The 21,125-nt window shown below is 37.8% G+C and overlaps 1 protein-coding gene across 1 annotated transcript; it reads right to left on the bottom strand.

Annotated features, from left to right (window-relative positions):
* Positions 1-3,959: 3,959 nt before the first annotated feature.
* LOC104503750 (chromosome unknown open reading frame, human C4orf29) lies at positions 3,960-20,809 on the bottom strand. Its single transcript, XM_010147419.1, has 12 exons — positions 20,718-20,809; positions 17,900-17,984; positions 16,859-16,959; positions 15,072-15,150; positions 14,897-14,981; positions 14,083-14,110; positions 11,827-11,965; positions 9,797-9,886; positions 9,030-9,131; positions 7,158-7,530; positions 5,155-5,317; positions 3,960-4,152 (listed from the first exon to the last, which is right to left on the bottom strand). Exons 1-12 carry the CDS (start codon positions 20,807-20,809, stop codon positions 4,101-4,103), a joined length of 1,389 nt encoding a protein of 462 aa, XP_010145721.1. The 3' UTR covers positions 3,960-4,100.
* Between the last annotated feature and the right edge of the window lie 316 nt (positions 20,810-21,125).

Genomic DNA, 21,125 nt, shown 5'->3' with positions numbered 1-21,125 from the left:
ATTAAAAAAAAAAAAAAAGGCAACAGAAGACAGAAACAATTAAGATAAACTTAAAAAATTAAAAATTGACTACCTCAAAATGTTAGCAGCTACCACACAAAAAAAAGCATTTGGAGGATCCAAGGATCTTCACTTTCTAATCTCCTGTTTGAAGAGGATCCGTGCATACGGCATTCCAGCAAGAAAAAGCAACAAGTCTCCATTCCTTCATATAATGCTGCCTTTGTGCAGACTTTCTAGACTAATACAACACAAGGGATCTATCCTTGCTAAAAAAATTGAGCGGTCACATTTGAGGGGGTGTTTTTCAGACTTGGGGAAAAAAAAAAATGACGTGACACTCCAATCGACAACGTTTGGATGGTTTCTGTTCTGAAGGGTGACCAGCACTTAGCTGCCAGGAGGGAAACACGTAAACAACACACTAAAAAGCTGCCAGGAGGGAAACACATAAACAAAGCACTAAAAACAATCACCTGGGTTATGGAGAGGTAACACACCAGACCTAACCTTTCCTTTCCCATGTAGACAAAAGGCACTACTGGCTCCGTTTGTCCTCCTGGTGCTTCGTCCGTCTCTGTATGCAGAAGTGTTACCAGGGCCTTCACTTTTCATAAAGCACAACTGAGCACCAAAATACAATTGTTTGCATCTCAGTTGCTGGGTACAGCTGGCAGGCTTCAGCCAGAATGACTGCTCCAGTTCCAGAGAGAAAGCCACAGTTTTCCAACACTTTTTTTTTTGCATATTGCCATCATCAAGGCTGAAAGATGCAGCTGCCAGTAAGATTTATGACTGGCTGCCCAAAGCAGCCTTTTAGCTAGCGCACGATACTCCCATTCCTATGGCAGGCTGCTGCAGCCAATGAAATAACCTCTTCTCCCAGCAGCAGCGCTCCAAAACCCCTAACCGCCACCTCTCCACCGGGCAAGAGCAACCATCAACAGCAGGGGGGATTGTTTCAATTATTGCTGGACAGTCCTACCATAGGCTTTACATTGTATTAGGGTACAACGCACCCTTGCCTGGAACACAACAGCAAGCAGGAAGAGGTGGTACAGATTTTGGACCCTTTTAAAAATAGAAGGGATTTTAAATAAGTCCAAGAAACTCTAACACAATGAAGCCACTGAGAAGTATAAAATTGGAATCACAACGGTATCTTAATTAGATGATCCAAACTTATTTTACTAGGTCCTGCATGTAGAAAACCATGAAAGCAGTTGTCACTGTTTGTTATGTGAAGCTTTTACCTTGTACTGTGGATTAACTACTCTTCTTGTGCTACAATACTAGGAGTAATAAAAAGGAGTACAGGATGAGAGAGATGCATTTTGAATTCCTGTTAACAAGAAAGAAAAAAACCTCACATCTAACAGGGTTTTTTTTAGGATTTTTATTGAAAAACATTAAAACCCCAAAACAATCAAGGCCAGTTTTACAATAAAGTTAAGACATACAGAGTGCTTACCTGCTCTTTGGATTTAGTGCAGGAACCTTACTCCACTATTTTTCTCATACAATTGCTGGATTAAAATCACATTCTCATTTAACATCAAAATGGATTCTTAATAACACTTTCTTAGATTTAACCTTAAAATCTGGTTTAAAAAGTCACTTTTCCAAAGGTTAAAAACATTTACACAGCAAGATTCCCCCCTTCACAGACCAGCTAATAGCCTTCTCTCTCTGATAACTGGCAGAAATAGAACACAGAGCTCGTTTTTCCTTTTTGTTATTCTAACCTGAGAAATTTCTTAAACGCTTCTTACCAGGCTTTCACATTTGGCAACATCACTTTAGTTATACAGCAAAGTAGGATTTCTCATTCTTGTCAGAGACCAGTTTTCTACTACTTACCCCAAGAACTCTCACAAACAGGAGTTACATTGGCATAAACCTGCTTCTGTGAATAGTATGCCCTTTTGGCAAGTTAAACCTTGTTAATAATATCATCAGAATACTAACCTCAGGATGTCAAGTTCCCATCAGTTGTGTAATTCCTAGTATTGTGCGCTTTGAAAATATTTGCTTTGGCATGTTACACTTTGTAGCGTAGGGAAGTTGATTTTTTTTGTGCTTACTCCTCGCCTTACAAAATCTGTCTTTCTTCTCTTCCATTTATTCAAGCCCTCTCCCTTGCCACCAGCTATCTCCCTTTCTCACGGCTGCAACAGAAACAGGATGTAAAGCACTCAAATACATTTAAAATGTGAGATCTAAAGAAGTTGGTGAACAGCAGAGAATGGTCTTGTAAAACACTCTTGGTTGATGAATGAGCTTGTAAAATATAAAACCCATAAATATTTTAGTACAGTAGTCAAGCCTTCAAATTTAAATTTGTAAGCTTACTCAGACTGCATTACAAACCTTCCAAAATTCAGTGGTTTACTGTATTTAAACACGCTAGTCACTTCACACTTGCTCCCAATATATATAAACCCAACACTGTCTAAAGAAATTATGAAAAAACACTTGAAAAAGGCAATTTGACTTCCAACAGAATACAACTTCCTTTGCATTTTCAGTAAATCTCTGTGTTAAATAATTTGGGTTATTACGCACCAGTTTTACCTGAACTTATCTGATGTTCTAGTCAACCATGCTTTCTTCCCAGTTACAAGTCCTGTCTGCCAGACTAAAATTCAAGAGAATACATTTCTATAAACCCAGCTTTGGTGGCTTCATACTCTACCTATTAAAAACTATTACGCTAACCACAGAGATCAGTGAAGTGCTTGATTTGAAAGGAGAAGTCTCATATCCCTAGAAATAGCTGGGTTTTTCTGTTTGTTTCTGCGTAACTTTGGTCATTACTGCACTAAAATTAATATTGAAGTGTTTCAGTTTTCAACTTCTCTGCAAACCAGCTTTAAAAGAATGCTACAGGAGACGACCACAAAGTAAGACGTGGACAGGTACCGTACATAGCTGATGCACGACAGCCTTTTTTATCCTACTGTAATTCATTGGCATTTTTGAACCCAAAAGAGGAAACAACAGACTTTGGGTTTTCTTAAATGCATTTCTAATACTTTTATTTTTTCCAATTAAAAAAAACAGTGTTGAAAAATAAGGACCTGAACTAACCGTTCTGATAAGCTTAGTCTCACATACATTTTCAATATTATACAGTGAAACTGGACCTTGCATATCAGCACTAAGTGTATTTTAAAAACAACCTGCAATATTTCCAGCAGGTCTTTATAGCACCATAAAATCAGATGTTGAATGAACTGCTCAGAATCAGACTCTTTGTGCCACTGCTTCTAAAGAAAAGTGATTACATTTTTATTTTCTCTAGCATTCTAAAAAAAGCCCAAAACCCCACCTAGAAGAAAAAGCTTATGTTACTCAACAGAATACGCGTAAACAATTAGTTACTAGATGCTCCATTTTCAGTTCTGTGAAACTGATCAATGAATTGCTACATGATTCTTCTGGAATGGCACAGTTTGATTCCGTGGCAGAAAAATCTCACAGATGCAATGAATGAAAATGTGTCTCTCTCTTCACTGAATTCTGAAAGTCTCTTCTTGCCAGATTTGATGCTGCCCCTTGTCTCACAGCTCATTTTCAATTCATAATAGAGAAGATCAGCAACAGGCCAGAGGCTGGTGCTAGCAAAGCTGTAGTACAACACAACAGGAATAGCAAGGGGCCGAGGAAGCAAGAGGAAACCAAGGTACCTGGAACAAACTAGAAATACACTAAATTCAAGAGAGCATCTTAGCCCTGCAGACAGGAAATCTTACGTTCTTTCGATACTTCAAGGTGGTCTGTTTTCAACTGGTACACAATCAGAATTTATTCAGAATTAAAGGAACACACAATGTGATTAAACATGAAGTATGTGAACCATTCATGCACTAACACATGCTGGATTGTTTTTTCACAGCTAAAGCTGAAGCAAGTGTGTCAGAATGGCATTTGGTTGAAATGAAAGTAATGCTGGTACTTTACCATTTTTGATAACTGTTACCTACAATACTCAAAGTCAGTGACCATGTACTCAACACTGCAAGAGGTTTGCTTTCCAAATACGAGTTCCAGTAAGCGGAAGTACAAATGACATCAGTTTGAACACGTTCTGTAGATTTTTAAACTGTGTATTTCTGAAGAAAGCGGTCAAATGCATCATAAATCGCTTGTCTAAAACAAAGGAAAAAGAAGATCAATTGTATAATTTCAAAAAGAGCAGATATTAAGTGCCATGTTTCTATATATTTACAAATACATTTACAAAGCTATCACCACAATTTCAAAACAGCATTCAGTATAAATGTGGTATTAGGTAGTCTTTTCTGCTTCATTTATTTCTGGGATCTCTCACATCAATCCAGTAATATATTTATGTTTCAGTAATGATTGGGACTGTTTACCGACTCTTAATACGAGTGCAAATGTTAATGGATTAAGAGTTTTCTACCCTAACACATCAGGAAATAGGTCAGACATATGCATAATTTATAATTTTTGAGCAACTGTTACAAGATAAGGCTGAACTTTTAAATAGCAATAAGCTAGTGGTTAGCATAGCTTGACCCAGTATATTGTTATTCCTATTTGTTGTTGCTTAGACTTCCTAAATGGGATGTACAGTTTTACTAATTCCTTGTATTTTCAAATTAACAGCACAAGTATTCAACTTTTTAAAACAAAGGAACTGCATTTATAAAACTGTCTTCAGAAAGTCAATGCCCAGTATTACTAAGGCAAGAATTCACACAAGTACTACATATTTTCAGTCAAGTTTGTATTTTAGTTCATGTCTTCAATTGTGTGTGTTTTTTTAATTCTCAGAAGAGGTTTGCAAAGACAACAGCTGGGGTCACTGCTTAAAACGTATCTTCTAGTGTCCAGTGAACGAACAAACCAAAAGCTTTTACAGAAAAGCAAGAGTGAGAGGGATCATTCTCTTGCCACTGGCTTACTGAACCATCTGAGCTATCTTGCACCTCACTTTCGCTCACCAAGTGGAAATGCTGACATTCCCTTTTAAATTATTTCAGATATGACAGCTTGTTTGTCAAAGCAGAATTTGGTATTTGCTGCTTAAGAGTAATTATAGACTTGCTTTTAGAAGAAAAATTATGTGTCTCAAAACTATGGTTTTAAGCTCTCAACCTTTTAAAACTTTCCTGTTTACCTTACCTAAAGAGTCCTTGTTTGAAGAGGTAGGCACTGACATGACCTCCATCCAGATACCTAATTTCACATCCGGGCCAGATTTCTTGAAGACTGCGCACCCCAGTGCGAGGAATATATGCATCCTCCTTAGCCTGTACAACTATGATTAAACTTGGGTCAACCGGAACTAAAGCAAAACAAACCAGAATTGAATTCAGCTAAGGTAAGAAATAGAAACACGTCACCTGAGTTTTCTGTTGAAAATATGCTCTCTGTTTCTTTGAAGAATGATAGGACAATTGTCTATACTCCTATCAACAAAACACTACAGCATTCAGGTCAGATCTCTTTTTTTCAGCAAAAAGAACAAGGAGGCATCTGATATTCAATAGAGTAGAAGCTTTGCACATTTTTTCCCCTCAAGGAGAGGAAAAAAGACAACTTTTCTTATGAGAGATCAGATAAAGTGCAGTATACGTTCATTTTCTTTTCTGCTTTCTACGTGTTTCAGTTACAACATAAAAATCCTGACATACTGTTATATGCATTTATTGCTGATAACTAGAATGGCACCAATCAGATTACCAGCTAACAGGAATAACACCAAAATGGTGTAGAGAAAAATAACACCAAAATGGTGATGAGCAGAGAACAGGTCTCTCTTTGCAAAGACTGTATGTGGTACGGTAAAGAGTGACCAATCTGTACGTCTGACAACGGGTTGTCAGAAATAAATCAGACCCCCTCCTTTCATATGCTAGATTATTTACAGAAGATATGTAATGCTAAGCTAGATTCTAGTCTTCCACTCAGTTTTCCATGAAATCTGAATGTTGGGCAGGTTTTCTGAACCTGCTCCCTAGGCACACGCCAAGGATACCCTGGCAGTGAACGAAACGTCTCCCGGAGCACACAGAGACCTGGGAGACACCTGACACAAAGAACTACATCACTTTGATGAGGACATTAGGATCACAGATCCTCCTAAGTTTCAAGAAAGGTCAATGCTTTAGGTAAGCCATACCTGGCTAAGTGTCTAAATAAACAACAATGCCTGTACTTTAGTTTACAAGGGTTTTTTCTGTCTACTGAAGTAACTTATAAAGCTTTAAGGAAAGCAGCTCACTGCCATTTGTCACAAAACATCCCAGGTCAGAATGCCAGAATGAAAAAAACGCGGTGGCGCAGGGTCTCAACTATCAAGAATGTTTCGGCATTCAAAGACACCTCTGTCAAAAACCTGTCTGAAGTCAAAGCACATTCTAGGACATGTTGAGAGTCCTCAGTGGGTACACACACAGTTGAACCATTTTGTCCAAATGGACTGCCACAAAAGCAATTCCGAGCCCCTCCAGCAAAACCCTTTCAATCAGCTCTAGGAAGAAACTGCTTGTTTGCATTGCCTGCAAATGGGCTGCTGAAAGGCATTTGCCCTAGATATCAAGAAAGCTGGGTTCAACAGACTTGAGGCTTGTTGGGCTACAGCTCCCTCTGTACGCCCTGCCTGCCTTGGGAAACACTACATTCACCAGACTGCACTGTCCCAGTAAAAAATTAGTGGTCACACTTGTCTGAAAGTATCGCTCAAGCTTGGTACTCAGCTATGTAAGCTAACTTCTATCTGAAGTCACTATCAGATTTCTGATTTGTGAGATTTACTTCAACCTGCTTGAAAAACCTTATTAGCAGATTATTTAGATCTAGATATTACTCACATCACACAGGTATTTTTTATTTTAAATAATACAAATTTCCACTAAGTCATATCTGAAAATAGCCACAGCAAAGCAGAGAAAAAATGAGCAAAGATACTGGAAGGCAAATTTTTAATTCACTTTATCAGTAGTTGGTCATTAAGAAGAAACAAAAAACCAGTTAGGAAATGGAGTAAACAGATGCTACTGAATAACACTCAAGATATTTTCATATTTCAGCTAAGGTGCCAGCAGGTTTACACGAAGGAGAATGCTTTGCATCATATTTTACTCAGTTCTCAAAACCACACATTAAAACAAGTAAATACATACCTGAGAAGTTAGCTACATGGGTACATTCATCCATCACTCCTTTCATGAATCTTAAGGATTCTCTCTGTAAAGTATCACACTTTCTTCTTTTATTCATCCCGTGTCCTTGTGGGCTGGTTAAGTTTATATTGCTGCTGGTGGAAAATGTTTGATTTATGCACTGCATTTTAGGAGCGTCTTGTATTAAGAGTCTTTCTGATGAGGCACTTAGAGTACTTTTATTTGTGGTAAAGCTGTGAACAGCTTCTTTAGATAGAGTCTTGCTTGAGGAATCAAGGCCGAACATTCTGGAAGTCATGTCCACATCCGCCAGACTGTCCACGCTCTCAGGGAAATTTTTAACAAAGTCTTGTCCCATCTTGAAAGAATCCGTCTAAACACAGACAAGAGGTCATTTACTGAGGGTTTCTTCTTTAAACCACTTGCTTAATCTTATTTTTAAGAGAAAGTCAATATTAAAAAAAAAAAGATACAAACAGCACTTCTCACAGTACTTGTTATTTGCAGCCTGCATGTCACTCAACTAAATCCTGATCATCATAACCTCTTTATAATTTCATTCCACGTTTCTGTCAGCTTAAAAAATGCAGGAAGTACTTATATGTGGTAGCTTATGACAGCAACATTTGTTTTTAATTCTATATTAAACCCTGAATTTATAATTGCAGTCATTTAAGCTTAAATTTCTGGGCAATAAACATATGTGACCAGGTCCAATGTTAAGTTTAGGACTGAAAAATCTACTGTCTCTAAATACTAGGAAGACACAAGCTGAACATCTTGAAAGGTTTCTTCATTTTGTCTGCGCCATCAGTTTTCCTGCAGCGTATTTTACTTAAAAATGGCAAGAACCTAATTACTTATCTCCACCCTAGCCCCTCTTCTCCTGCCATAAGACATTTGAAAAAGGACTGTCACAAAGCAAAGAATCTTAGGGAAAAAGTTATTTATCAGAACTGGCTAGAAGACAGCGTTGCAGCATATAAGCAATTCTCCAAGTTATCACTCCAATTTAAAAGACAGGTGAAGCAGAAAAAGATGTCTTTCAACCCTAGTGAAAAAGAGTCAAGAAGAAAGCAAAAAGAAATAGACAAAAAATTATGTTTTGTAAGGAGCAAGAAGCTAATTACAAATACTCTACCTCATGTTTATCCCAACTGTCTGCGCAATAGAAGTCTAAAGGTGAGGGAGGGCTAGCATCACATACTGGAACAGTAATAGAGACCTAGCACTCTAAATAAACCAGAAAAGAAACATAATACTGCCACAGATTAAAATTATCCTATATCATTGAATATTTGGAAGCAATTGCTTGAAAGGGCAATGAATCATGCTTTTATATTTCCACACCAGGCAATTGGTTTTCCCAATTATGCTGTGGATTACACTGTGTGGTTATGGAAAAAAACTTGTAGCAAGGGCTATACCTGATAGAATCACAGAACCATAGAATGGTTTGGGTTGGAAGGGACCTTAAAGACCATCTAGTTCCAACCCCCCTGCCATGGGCAGGGACACCTTCCACTAGACCAGGTTGCTCAAAGCCTCATCCAGCCTGGCCTTGAACACTTCCAGGGATGGGGCATCCACAGCTTCTCTGGGCAACCTGTTCCAGTGCCTCACCACCCTCTCTGTGAAGAACTCCACCTTACGTAACCAAAATATAAGCTTATACACATACCAAAATAAAAGCTTCTGGTTTTCAGAAGGTTTTCCTTCAAAGACGAAATTTATCAAAAGCTTAAGGAAAGAACAGGCAAACATGCTTTAGCTAACAATTGGCTACTTCTACTGGAAGTAAAAAGACGTTACATTATTTGTTAGATTTGCACATGTAAGTATTAGCAAATAGGGAAAATAAACTATACTTACACCACAGTATTCAAGCATTTGAATGATTTCTTCTTCATAAACAGTTTGCGTAAAATACTGTTTCTCCAGCTCTCTCCAGTTCACTGCCTTGCTCAACACACCCTGAAATCATTAACACAAGCATCCAGTATGCAAGCAAAACCCAGTGATCATTCTAAAATAACGATAAATAGATAAAATGGATCTGTTCCTCTCCGACACTTGATTTTTTCCAGTGGAATTCTGCACAAATTTCCAGATAACCCTTAGAATTACTGTAATCAAAGCATATGCACATATTACAACACAGGCCATGGAAAATCACCTCCCTTCCAAAACCAAACAAAACAAAATAAAAAATTAAAAAAAAAAAAGACAACAGAAAGCAGTCCAATTTAGGGTTTACACACATCTAGACTGGGCTGATGGGTGTGAAAGCCAGCAGTAGTGAAGCCAGGTACCCCTCATGGCAGTAGCAGCGTTGTTACCCAATGATTTAATCCAGGCTTTGAGCAGAAGAATTTCCCAAATTCAGACCAAGACTCTAATCATGGTCCCACAAACCAGCTGCAGCCCTTAATGTGGTACATGACCCACTGAAGTAGCTCAAAGCCACCTTCCTTATCATGCGTTGTATATCCTGAGTAGGAGGGGGTGGGTTTTGCCACTAATAAGAGTTCGAATGGTGATAAAACGTCCTAACTGAAAAGCTGAATGTGGCCACCCAAAACTTTAACTTGCATATCTGATGACATTGTGGTATATTTACAAAGATACATGTTAATTACCGTAGTAAAGACTGCAGAAGCTGTTGACCAGGAAAGGCACGGAATCAAAGGCAATGGTTTAGGCCAGTTTGTCACTGCCAGTGAAGCCATCTAGAATCAAAGGCACTCATTACACGTTTTAATACTGAATTCACAATATGGTAAAAAGAACACTTCCACCTTCAGTTTGTTTATACGGTACTGAGCAAATATGCAGTGCCAAAGCAATTAAGAACTGCAGCAGTTGGACGTATTTGCACCTATTATTTAGAAGACATAGCCTATTCTTCAGTGATTTCCCTAACAATAAACATTGCTCTGGATAGGATTAATTTCAAGGCTGAATGGGATTTTGTTATAAAAATTCCCAATGGAATAGTTATTCTGACCTTTTAATTGTTTAAAACTATGAAAAACACCTATAAAGCCTTTTCATCAAGTTCTTGCAAGTTTACTTCAAGGTAAAACGAAGGCAGTCTATGAGAAAGACTATTTAGAATTCTGTATTTTTAAAATTTGTATACTGGAAACAAAATATGGAGAAGTAATTCAGCATGTTAAGTGGGCTCTTTTTCTGCCCTTTGAAGTGTAAGTTATTACTTCTCAGCCAGTTCCTGGAACATCTTTTTGCGAATATTCTGTTTATCCCAGGAAAAAAACAAAGCAGCTCAACGCACAGAACTTCTCTATATGGTACGTTCTCGACAAGTTTTATTTTATTGCTCTAAACTGAACCACAGCGTAAACCCCTTAAGACAAAATACCTCCTTGTCTGTACCAGATATCCTAATAAATGGATTTATACAACTGCACTATAATTCTATTCTAAATATTTTTTATTAATAAAAAGTTACATGAACGCCACGTATCTATGTTCCGAAAGTCTTACTTGTATCCTCTTAGCGGTAGCCCTCTCCACCAGCAGAACTGGATTAATGGTACCTACCTTCTGTTGTAGAACACATTCTATGGATCATCAACATCAAATATGATTTATTTCCCTGGTTTTAAATTGTACCAGAAGTCCTATAATAGGTCAGGACTAGCCAAAAATGTATCTTCCTGACTAAGGGAAGAAATTTCAAAGGAGTTTCCAAACTCTCTGTCAGATGTTGCCTCCTTCTATACCCATGCTGTACAGGATACAGTACTCAGCTACTGCCATAGCATTTGCAGAGCATTTGAGATGTCCTGCACAGTTAGTGGTGCATATACCAGTTTAAGAATTCCACCCCAACTTACAAATAAGACAAGCAAGACATGTTTAACACAAAAGTCGTTGTTTCGGCAGGGTGACGTTTATGTAAATCAAAGGTGCTTTGGACATTTACGACATTTAGAGTTAGAAAACTGTGCTTTGGGGTAAAATCATTTTCCTTTCAGTAGACATTACCAACATTATTTACTTAGCTTCGGACAACAAACAAACAAGGATCAGCAAAACAGAGGTGTGTTGTTTTAATAAGCTTTGTACCTATGTCTCACAGACCAATGATAACCTGTAGAGACACAAGCAGTAACATTTTAACTGCGTATTTGTCTTTCAAGCATCTTACAGAGACCTCCCCTCAGCAAGACCAATGACTGAGGAAAAAAAGATGTGAACAGAACCAACACTGAAAGTCACCTCGGTTACAGCATCCCTACAAAGAGGAGGCATGTCACACACTGCATTCAAACACGAAAATTTAAGCAAGAATGGAGGAAAAGAGGGAGAACTAGCAACTATCAGTACAGACCTACTTTCAGAAAATATTTCTCCCCCTCCCTCCTTGTGGAAAAAAACCCCATAATTATGTGAGAAACTTATATTTTTATTAAGGCTATCAGGAGATGGCTAACAAAGGGCTCTATGACTTGTCAGTACTTATTATATATTATACTAATTCAGCACCACAAAACATAAGAATTGCCAACAATATGTTTCTCATGACTCTAAATATTTAAAGTACTCCTGAGAGCAACACTATAAAACAAATTATTTCCATATGCTAAATGATTAAATGTGAAGTTAAACCAAAAATTACTGAACAGGAAATATAAAAGCTTACATGTCCTCCCATGGATATTCCAGTCATCCCTAGCGGTCCATAGCCTTCTCTCTCTAGCCAGTGCAAAAGAGCTGCCGATTCTAGAACAAGAGCTCCTCCCATCACAAACAGGTCCGACACATTTTTTAAACATGACCGTCTTTTCTCCCCAGAAAAGGAAAATACAGGATTTATTTTCTAAGGTTATATTTTGACACTTCTCATCATTCTATAAATACTCTTATATAAAGCCTGATTACAATCCCAGAGAATTTTGGAGCTGAACTCCTGTTGATTCCACAGGAGAAAAAGCAAGTCCAGATTCTCTGTCACTTGTACATTTTCATCTAAATTAAGGCTAGAAATAGACACCTGCTAAGCTTCTAATGTAATATCACTGACAGTCTGGTCTTCCAGAAACAGGTATTACCAACATTAGAATTTCACTTGTAATCTTTTGTCCTGGGAGCTTATAACAGACCTTTTAGAAACAGAATCGAAGTGATACAGTCCTAGACATACACTAACACATTTGTAGAAACAATCCTTTTTTTCTTTTTCTTTTTTTTTTTTCTTATTTACCTGGTTTACATCATTGAAAAATTGCACACAACATTTGAAGAGCAATCAGTATGTCAGCTTTGGAAGCACTCATCTGTGTCACTGTAAGACTGAAATTGTAAAGTGGGAGGTTTGTCACGGTACTGAGAAATTCATGTAGTATACTGCAAAGCATTAAAACACAGAAGAAACATAAAAAAAAAAAAGAGAAAGCTGTTCAGTTGAACCATCAGAGGGACTCTCAAGAAAGTGGAAAAAAAAATGTATTTTACAGAGCAATTACTACACCTCTAATCTGGGGAGGAGGGCTGTATTTTCAGCATCGCAGTGAAGTTACAGAAGGCTACTGGCCTCTCCTGCGGGCACACAACCGTAGCTGAGACGCGCTGAAGCACAAGGACGAAGCCCACTGCACAAGCCTCAGGACAGGTGAATGTAGCTGCTGCAGAGCGGTATTTATAGGCTAATGTAATTCTTTCCTACAGTTCTGTTACAAGATTCCTCAGTCCTCTCCAGCTGCTGTATTTATTAAACACTGTTACTGGCATGTTAATTAAAACCACTGCTGCCGCGTTGTAACCCTTGTATCGAAGAGCGATGACTATTGGTTGGGGTATTTGGCTGAGCACTCCTTTTTCAAAGAAACCTCCTCTACTTCTACTAAGCTGTCAAACTAGACAGCTGAGAACAGAGTTAGGAACATCCTCACCAAAATTTGTTCTTCTGCATCTGATCCTCAATAACTGGAAAAACCCACCAACGGATGTATTCCAGCACATTCTCTCGTCACTTCCCTATAATCTTAACTTCCAAATGCAATAATAAGTATATACAGACACGTTTAAACAGCTTTCCTATGAAAAAAAGCATTTTTTTTTAAGCTTTGGCTTTAGGAAATCCAAATGCTGAAATCTAAATCAAACCTAGAAAATGTAAAATGCTGTAGTGCGAGACAGTGCTTCTGGTGAAGCCCTCAGAGAATGGTCAGGTTTAAAAATATATCACCTTCTATGCATCTTCTACTCGTGCTAAATGTCCAAGTTAGGATTAAACTCATAACTGGACTTCAAGAAATACTGGTAGACTGAAACCACAGCTTTGCCTCAGACACATACCCTGTTGAATTCTGTTTATACTCCAGTGGTTTGGAAAATGTGAAAAGCAACAGACCAGGACCACCTAATTAGGCTTCTAAATTCACATTCAAGAAACTGACTGAGGGACAAGGTCCTGTAAAATACTGAATACTGCACAGACTTCACCGAGTAACGAACAAGCAACACCAGGTTTATTTACACGTCTGACTGTAAATCTTTACATGATCTTGGAAAAGCAATCATAACAGGAAAATAGACCATCTCGCCAAAGGTCATTCACAGCTGACTGAGATGTAACTGCAGCAATTGTACATGCACGGCTGTGAATCAGGAAAACAAAGTGGCGTTTGCATTCACACAATTTGCACCTCACTCTACACTGCAAGCTCATCTTGTGCAAACTTCCCTGGTCACTGTGATCTCAACACAAAAAATGACAAAGCAGTCTAGCAAAGGGTCGACAATTGCACATTTGCAGGTTACAAGTGGACCATGCTTGGGATTTTTATCTTCCTTAATAAGCTGTCAAAGTGTATACTACTTTGAGCTTCTTGCAGGAAGAAAAAAACCCCAGGGATTTTAAACAGAAAGTATCCATGAGTGTAATGGTAATACTTACATTTGATCCTTAGGTTTTCTACAGCCATGTAGAAGACTGAGGTTAAAGAAAGTAAAAAACTTCTGTATAAAAAACGACAATTAAAAAGCAAAGTAAAACAAATCACATAACTAAAAAGCATGGATTAATTAACATTTGGAACTTAAATTCCAAATGTTTAACTGGAACTACATCAAGTTAAATGTAGTTTGATGATGTAGTGTGAAACATAAGTTTTTACATTTGTCAGGTATATGGGTAGGAAAAAAGTGAGTGTAACCAGAGATCCTAAAACAAAACAGAGTAACAGTGTTGTAGAAGTTACTGATGAGTTGATGACATGACAGAACAACTTTTAAAAAAAAAAACAAATCTTGAATGGTAGCAGTAAGTTTTTCAAAAGTACCTGAGGTACAAAAGGGTTGCATGTGAGAAGGGAAAGCAGGAGAGGCAACCTTCTTTCCTGTCATCAGTATATCCAGAAGTCACACACTATGATGTAGGATGAGTGTAGTTTCACTCTGTCATGGCTAAAGGGATCATTCCAGTAATTCGATCAGTACACAAATTCATATCAGAACTTTTATGACTACAGTGAGGAGCTGCAGAAGACATTTTCAAAACCAAAATCAGATAAGCAATACTTGGTGTAAAAGTAGCATATTCTATTAACTGTGTTCCGTGTTGTCTTTCATGCAATGGTCATACTTTGGTCTTTGATTCTGTCCACTCAAAGGTCCACTGGGAATTGATCCACAAAGTATATGTTATACCAGTCTTCTACCTTCTGGGGAGAATGTTGTGAATAAGTGTCTTGTTTTCCACAAAAGGATATAATAAGGATTTTCTAGCAATAGGGAAGCCATACACGCTTCTTTAATCATTGGGCGTGCCATTAATGTGCGTCTCCTCCAGAAGTGCTAAAGATAAGATGTACAACCGTATATTAAGATAAAATTCTGATTATTTAACTTTTTGATAATAATCAACTTTACGTTTTACATACTCACATGATCTCCAGTGCCTGCTAAATGAATGCACACAGGTCTGTGCTTGCTATTCCATCTTCTGGGTATGATGAACTGAAATCTGTGAGAAACAAACACCTGTTTTAGCAAAGTATTTCTATTTACAAGCTGCGCCAGAGAAATTAAGCTACAAAAAAAAAAAAAAGGATGACAGAATAGTTTTGTAACCCATGCAGGCAAACTGCCAGCGATTCAGCAATATCGTTTTTCATAAACATATCCAGCAAAGAAAGGAATCCAGAAGTAGCACAGAATAAATGCCAAACAATAAAAGGTGCCAAGCCAAAAGATCATGTTCCTAAAAAAGACCACTACCTCATCATCACAATTTAAATTTTGCAGAGTGGAGAAACAGAACTGCAGATGAAAAGCAGCCTAAACAAGTATGACTAGCTCTCCTAGGCAGCACTGCTATTTTTCTCATGAGGGCACAACAGCTGAACCTGAAGATTAAGATGAGCAATATATTTAAATTTACAAAAAAAATCCCCAAACCAACAAACCATGAAACTATTCTATACACCCAAAATCAATCACTTAATGTCTTCTGCTGCTACGTAAGTTATTTACAGTCTAACTGGGGGGGGGGGGTGTGTAGAAATCACTTCTGAGCCACTAGTATTTTCCCCACAAGGTGGAGCACTATTGCTTGCAACAGTGTTACACTTCAGAAAAAAATATTTACACAGAGCACAAGGATCTGAAGGGAAATCTGTAGAGCATTTCAAAATTGTAACAACACTGTCTAATGGAACAACTAGCATAACTTGCCTACACACTTTAGCAGAAGACAGACAAGGAAACAATCAGTATTTCACAGTGTACTACTATCTAGACCAATAATGTTAAAAGACAGTTTCTTTCTCTAATCAGTGGAGAGGTGGAAAACACCTCATATTTTGACTACTAAACTTTTTCTGATAGTCTTTAGTCTTACATGCTTAAGCACACACCAAAACACCAACCAGTAATACTGATAAAATTGACAAAGCCAGTCTCAACTCGAGCTGACACACTGTTATGCTTGCTACTTAAGTTATTAAATGAAGCTTGCAGAAAAACAAATCCATCATGTGAGTTTATCTCAAAACTAAAAGCAAACAGAAATAAATGGTGTTCCCTTTCCAAACCCACCCCTCATCTGCAAAGCAATGTTAGTGTGAATCCAGCAAAAACATCATTAGGTATTTTCTGACTATTAGGCATCACCCAGCTTTTTTTTTTGGTTTGCCAACTAAGAAAGGCACCAGATTCTCTTGCTACAATTAAATGAACTTACTACTTCAGTACACACACAATAATTTTGTATTCAGTGCAAACAGGAGGCTGGAGTGGTTCCTTCAAATACAGTGTAACATCCTTCTTTCATATACACAGCTTCTCCTGCTACATATAAAACAAACAGCTACTCTTGCTGTGGTATCCTTCACTTCCAGCATCCTGCTCGTTTGGAAAAAAAAACCCAGGGTATTCCACAGCTTTGTGCAATATGATTTCTACACACAAAAAAAAAGTCCCCTAGGAAAGGACATACTTTGCTAAGGAACTTTTTTTTTTTTTACACACATATTAAACTATCACATGAATAAGATTTATTTTCACTTTTGAGATCAAATACTATTTCAACACAGTACAAAAAACCAGTTTGAAATATTTTACAGATAATTTGTTTTACAATAAATTAGCTTCACAATAAAACTACTTACAGGCCGTTCTTATTCCTCTGCAGCACTAGTTTCAGAAAGGAAATACCACTTGGCTTCTCTTACCTTGCTACAAGAGATTCAACTGGCAGGATACCTGGGACATAATGAGCCAGTGGGGAAATGAAGTGCCCCTCAAGGATTTTACAGTCGGATTGCTCCTCAACCTACAGAGAGAATGGGATTATAGCAGTGTATTTCACATCAGTGCTTAACTTCCATTAATTAACCAACCTACTAAAGGAATAGTGTAATGCTGTCCCATTTTAAATAAATTCAATAACACATACTAAGTTTTGAGCATTTTATTGAGCTTTGAGATCTGACATCCCACCCCCCAGACTACTGTATTTCTAGGGAAAAAATAAAACAGTATCTGTAGAGCCATTGCTTTATTGCTCTGTTTCCTTCCATTCTTTGTTAGTAGCCAATGTGACTGCTCATTTTCCCAACCCCGTTTCACATTTTTTCCAGTGCTTCCTAATTCTATCCACAGCAGTTCCATTTAAAAAATATTTTAAATCAAACTAGCAAACTGTTAGAGTACTTAGCTTGACACAGCATTGACCGCCAGTGCATTTATTTGACTTCAGAACTAGTCTTCATTTCTGACTCCCTGTTCACATTTCCTAGACTGAAAAGCCTTCAGGGCTACAACTATGTCTATGTGCACACTTCACCTGGAAGCACAGTGCCTGTTTTTTTCCAGTCAAGAGCATTGGAGAATTCAACTACAGTGATTTATTTTCCCTTTACAGTCTTCTGATGTCCTTTCCTTGGTAGAGAGCAACTGGGAACACCAGTAGAATCATCTAATGCCACCTGTTAGAAAACCAGTGATCAACAAAAGCTCTCTGAATGTTGTCAGAGGTGTGTTCACCCCTCTATCTCCATGTACTCCCTAACTCAAGCCCCCATTTGCCAATCCCAGCAGCAAGTCATGCTGTGATAATGTCAAACATCAGGAAAATGTAGATTCAGGTGACATCAAAATTCAATTCTTCTATCCTATAAAAGCAGGTTGGTATGTACTATGTTGGTTTCACCATTATATACTATCAGGAAAATAAATTTAGTTAAACTGTGTCATGTCTTGCTTTCAGGTACCTTGTCAATGAACACAGGGTAATCTTTCGAAACCAGTGTCTGGCATTTCTCCCGATTTCCAATAATCTTTCTGAATTCAAATATTCTGTTGAAAGGAAACAAGTAGAAAAGATTCAACTTTTAATCTAATATATATATATAAAAAATTCAGGAGCTAAAGCAAGCCACAAAGAAAATAAAAGTTATGAAGCCACCTTTGCATTTACAAATTCATTGGGCTACTGTAGGGTAGGTATGTAAGAATGCATTTAGCAAGGGGGAAGCCAGCAGGTCAAGGGAACAGGGTTTGCACTGCCTGGGGAACAAAAGGCTAAGGGACAAATCCAGTTGCTTTCTCCTGCTGCTTAAATGGGCTGCCAAGTCTTACAGAGAAAATCACTCTTCTCAGAGGTGTACAGTGAAAGGACAAAAGCCAATGGGTGCATGTTGCAGCATAAAGAAATCCCTACTGGAACACAGTGAAAGATGGTTTTCACAATGACAGTGGTTAGGCAGTGGAACAGATTGCCCAGGGAAATTATGAATAAACTCCCTCCTCAAGGGACCTTCAGAATTTAAATGGATGAGGTGCCAAGTGACTTTAATCAACTAAGAAGTTAGTTTTGCTTCAAACAGGGATTTGGACTAGATGCTGTCAAGATGGCACTCTCCACCTTGAATACTCTATGCTAATAACTTGCTCATTCTTACACTTGTAAATAAGAGACATTGATGTTACCCGACCAACTAAAACAGCAGATTTGGGTGAAAAGTACAGAACAATAGTATAACAGGAATGATCTGTTCATATTCCCAACACCAGAGAAAAGCAAACCAAGAGGACAGAAAGAAAACCGAGTTTACCACTGTATCAAAAACAGCTCTAATGTATAGCCTTTGCTTTTCTTACAGGTACTTTAAGCACTTCTGAGAAAATAAGGGCAGAGGCACAAGACGTGAGTGTACAGGGTAAGCCAATGAAGAGATGTTTTGCTTAATACTAAGTTTTCTAAAAACACTGCATTTATGTATTTCCTCTGTAGTTAGGAGGATACTGAAGGCTAAATCTTGCATGTGTTGAGGAATTGCAACTCGTTCTATTGAGCCAAGGATAAAGCATTAGGATATCAACAGTCATCACATCAAGGGTGTATACATAAAACTTCAGGTTACAGGTAGGCTGGGTAGTGTGCAATATCAGTTAACCTCTGTTAACACTTGAAGTATAAGTAGTTCAATAATTCTTCTAATGGACCTTCACAGTGAACAGTTAAAAAAAAAAAAAGGCAGACAACGCTGACACTGTTTCCAGCATGACAGAGCATGCCATGCATACTAGGGAGCAGCACTCCCTCCCACTAGCCAACATGAGGAGTTGGGAGGAGGCGGTATTCTTCCTTCTTCATCCAGGTGAAGACAGGTTGCTGAGGAACAGCTCATCTTCGTCCCATTTAGGGGCAATACATTTTATTTATCTGCTTTTCAAACCAGCAGGCCAGAAAGCCTGCCTCATGTTTCCCCCACAGCTTTTCATCTCATGGGAGGGGTTTTTCCCCCATGATGAAGAAGGAAGAGCCATACCTCATACCATTACCACCACCAGCAATACTTCTTTCCTGCTGTTTGATGTTAGTGTGACTATTAACAGACACCATCCAAGAGAAAGGCCTTGCCTAGCACTGGCGTAGCTAACAGCAGTATCCTTCAGAAGTTCCCCTATATAAACTGCAGTTGTGTTGGGGGGAGGTGGGGATGGAGGAGTGAAAGTTCATCACGCTTTGCCAAGAACCTAAACATTTTTAAGAGGGTTTTGATAACATTAGTGTCCCATTTCAGATACACACACACGTAACAGAATACAGAAATGGTGCAACCAAAACAAGAAAACCCACATTTTTTTGCTTATTTCAACAGAAGTAAACTTAACATTTTAAAAACCAACATTCTCATTTTGCAGGAAAGTGCCTCTCAAGAGAAGAATCAACTGAAGAAAGACATGCAAAGCAATCCGAGTGCCATTTCAAGGTGAGATGTTTCACTTGTGCTTAAAAATAAAAAACAAGCCACCACATAACTCCACTGCTATCCACAGTGAACAAAATTATATTCCAGGGTTTTTTTTTAATTTCCTTTATTTATTTTCAATTACATATGAACCAATTTATTAAATGCAGAGTTACCATTTCCTATTTAAATACTATATGATGCAGAATACATGTATTCGGTCACTTAATTTTTGAACTTAAGAAATGCAAGTGCAAAACTTCCAGGAGTTACTCTTCATAACAAATAAAAAATCAGCAAATAATTAAAAATGAAGAGATACTTCCATTTTTTTCGTATTTTCAAGACATCTAAAAAGAAGGAGTTTACTACTTTGGGCCACGAGAGAAACTTCTGATCGCATCCTACAATTTTAAAGCTCATTACTATTAAGAAGTTACAGAAAGCTAGCAAGATCCTCTAACATCCTGGATGTTAAACAGAACGATTCCTCTGCCAAATTTCAGAAGTTTTGTTTTCAGAAAATACTTTCAAAGTTGCTGCTTGAAGTATGTTATTATATATACATAAGTGAAACACGTAATTGGACACATACACATTTTCTCAAGAACAGCCCCTTTAAACACAAACATTGAAGAGCTCCCCTTAAGACTTCTTTTAAATTCAGTTCCTCCCTTGGTATGGAAACACATGATTTCCTGAACAAGAACTGTAACATTTTTACACTTTATTTTTCTTTTTAATTACAGAATGGTAACAATTGTTGGTACTTCAAGGGTTGCTTTTTTATTTTAATATCAAGTACTGTTTATGCTGTTATTTTTAAACAAGTCACCTTTTCAGATCCTCTGGCTTTCCCCATCCTCTGATGAAAAGTTTAGTGAGGAGCAGCTTTCTGTACAAGACATCTAATTTACTCACACCCATTAGCAGCAAACTCACATCTAGAAAAAAGAATAGGTAAAATCAAGGCAGTTAAAGGGGTTAATGTGAGTGGCAAGTTCATTGATTGTAACACAAAACAGGTTCTTATTCTGGTATCTGTATTAATGAATAGCCATTTTATTCCAAGGAAGTTAACCTTGACATTCAGGTCAATTCTTTTCATTTTAAAGAACTCTAGCTTTTTTAGGAAAATGGAATTTAGGAGTAGGAATTTGACATGCCTAATATAACCAGAAGTTTATTACAAAACTGATAACAAACCACCTAAAGAGGCACATACGGTCACAGAACTACACCT

The sequence above is a fragment of the Eurypyga helias genome, unplaced genomic scaffold (genome assembly GCF_000690775.1).
Source record: "Eurypyga helias isolate BGI_N326 unplaced genomic scaffold, ASM69077v1 scaffold42042, whole genome shotgun sequence".
NCBI lineage: Eukaryota > Metazoa > Chordata > Aves > Eurypygiformes > Eurypygidae > Eurypyga > Eurypyga helias.
Note: the sequence above shows the minus strand (reverse complement) of the source record. Positions and strands in the feature narration are given on the sequence as shown.

What these genes read in the sequence shown, in the direction of transcription:
- LOC104503750 (XM_010147419.1), bottom strand. Translation starts at nt 20,809, where the DNA reads ATGGGTGTGAGTAAATTAGATGTCTTGTACAGAAAGCTGCTCCTCACT. An exon ending in AAGCCAGAGGATCTGAAAAG is followed by an intron (nt 17,985 to 20,717) that starts GTGACTTGTTTA and finishes TCCTTTCAACAG; the next exon opens with AATATTTGAATTCAGAAAGA. An exon ending in AGAAAACCTAAGGATCAAAT is followed by an intron (nt 11,966 to 14,082) that starts GTAAGTATTACC and finishes TGGGGAGAAAAG; the next exon opens with ACGGTCATGTTTAAAAAATG.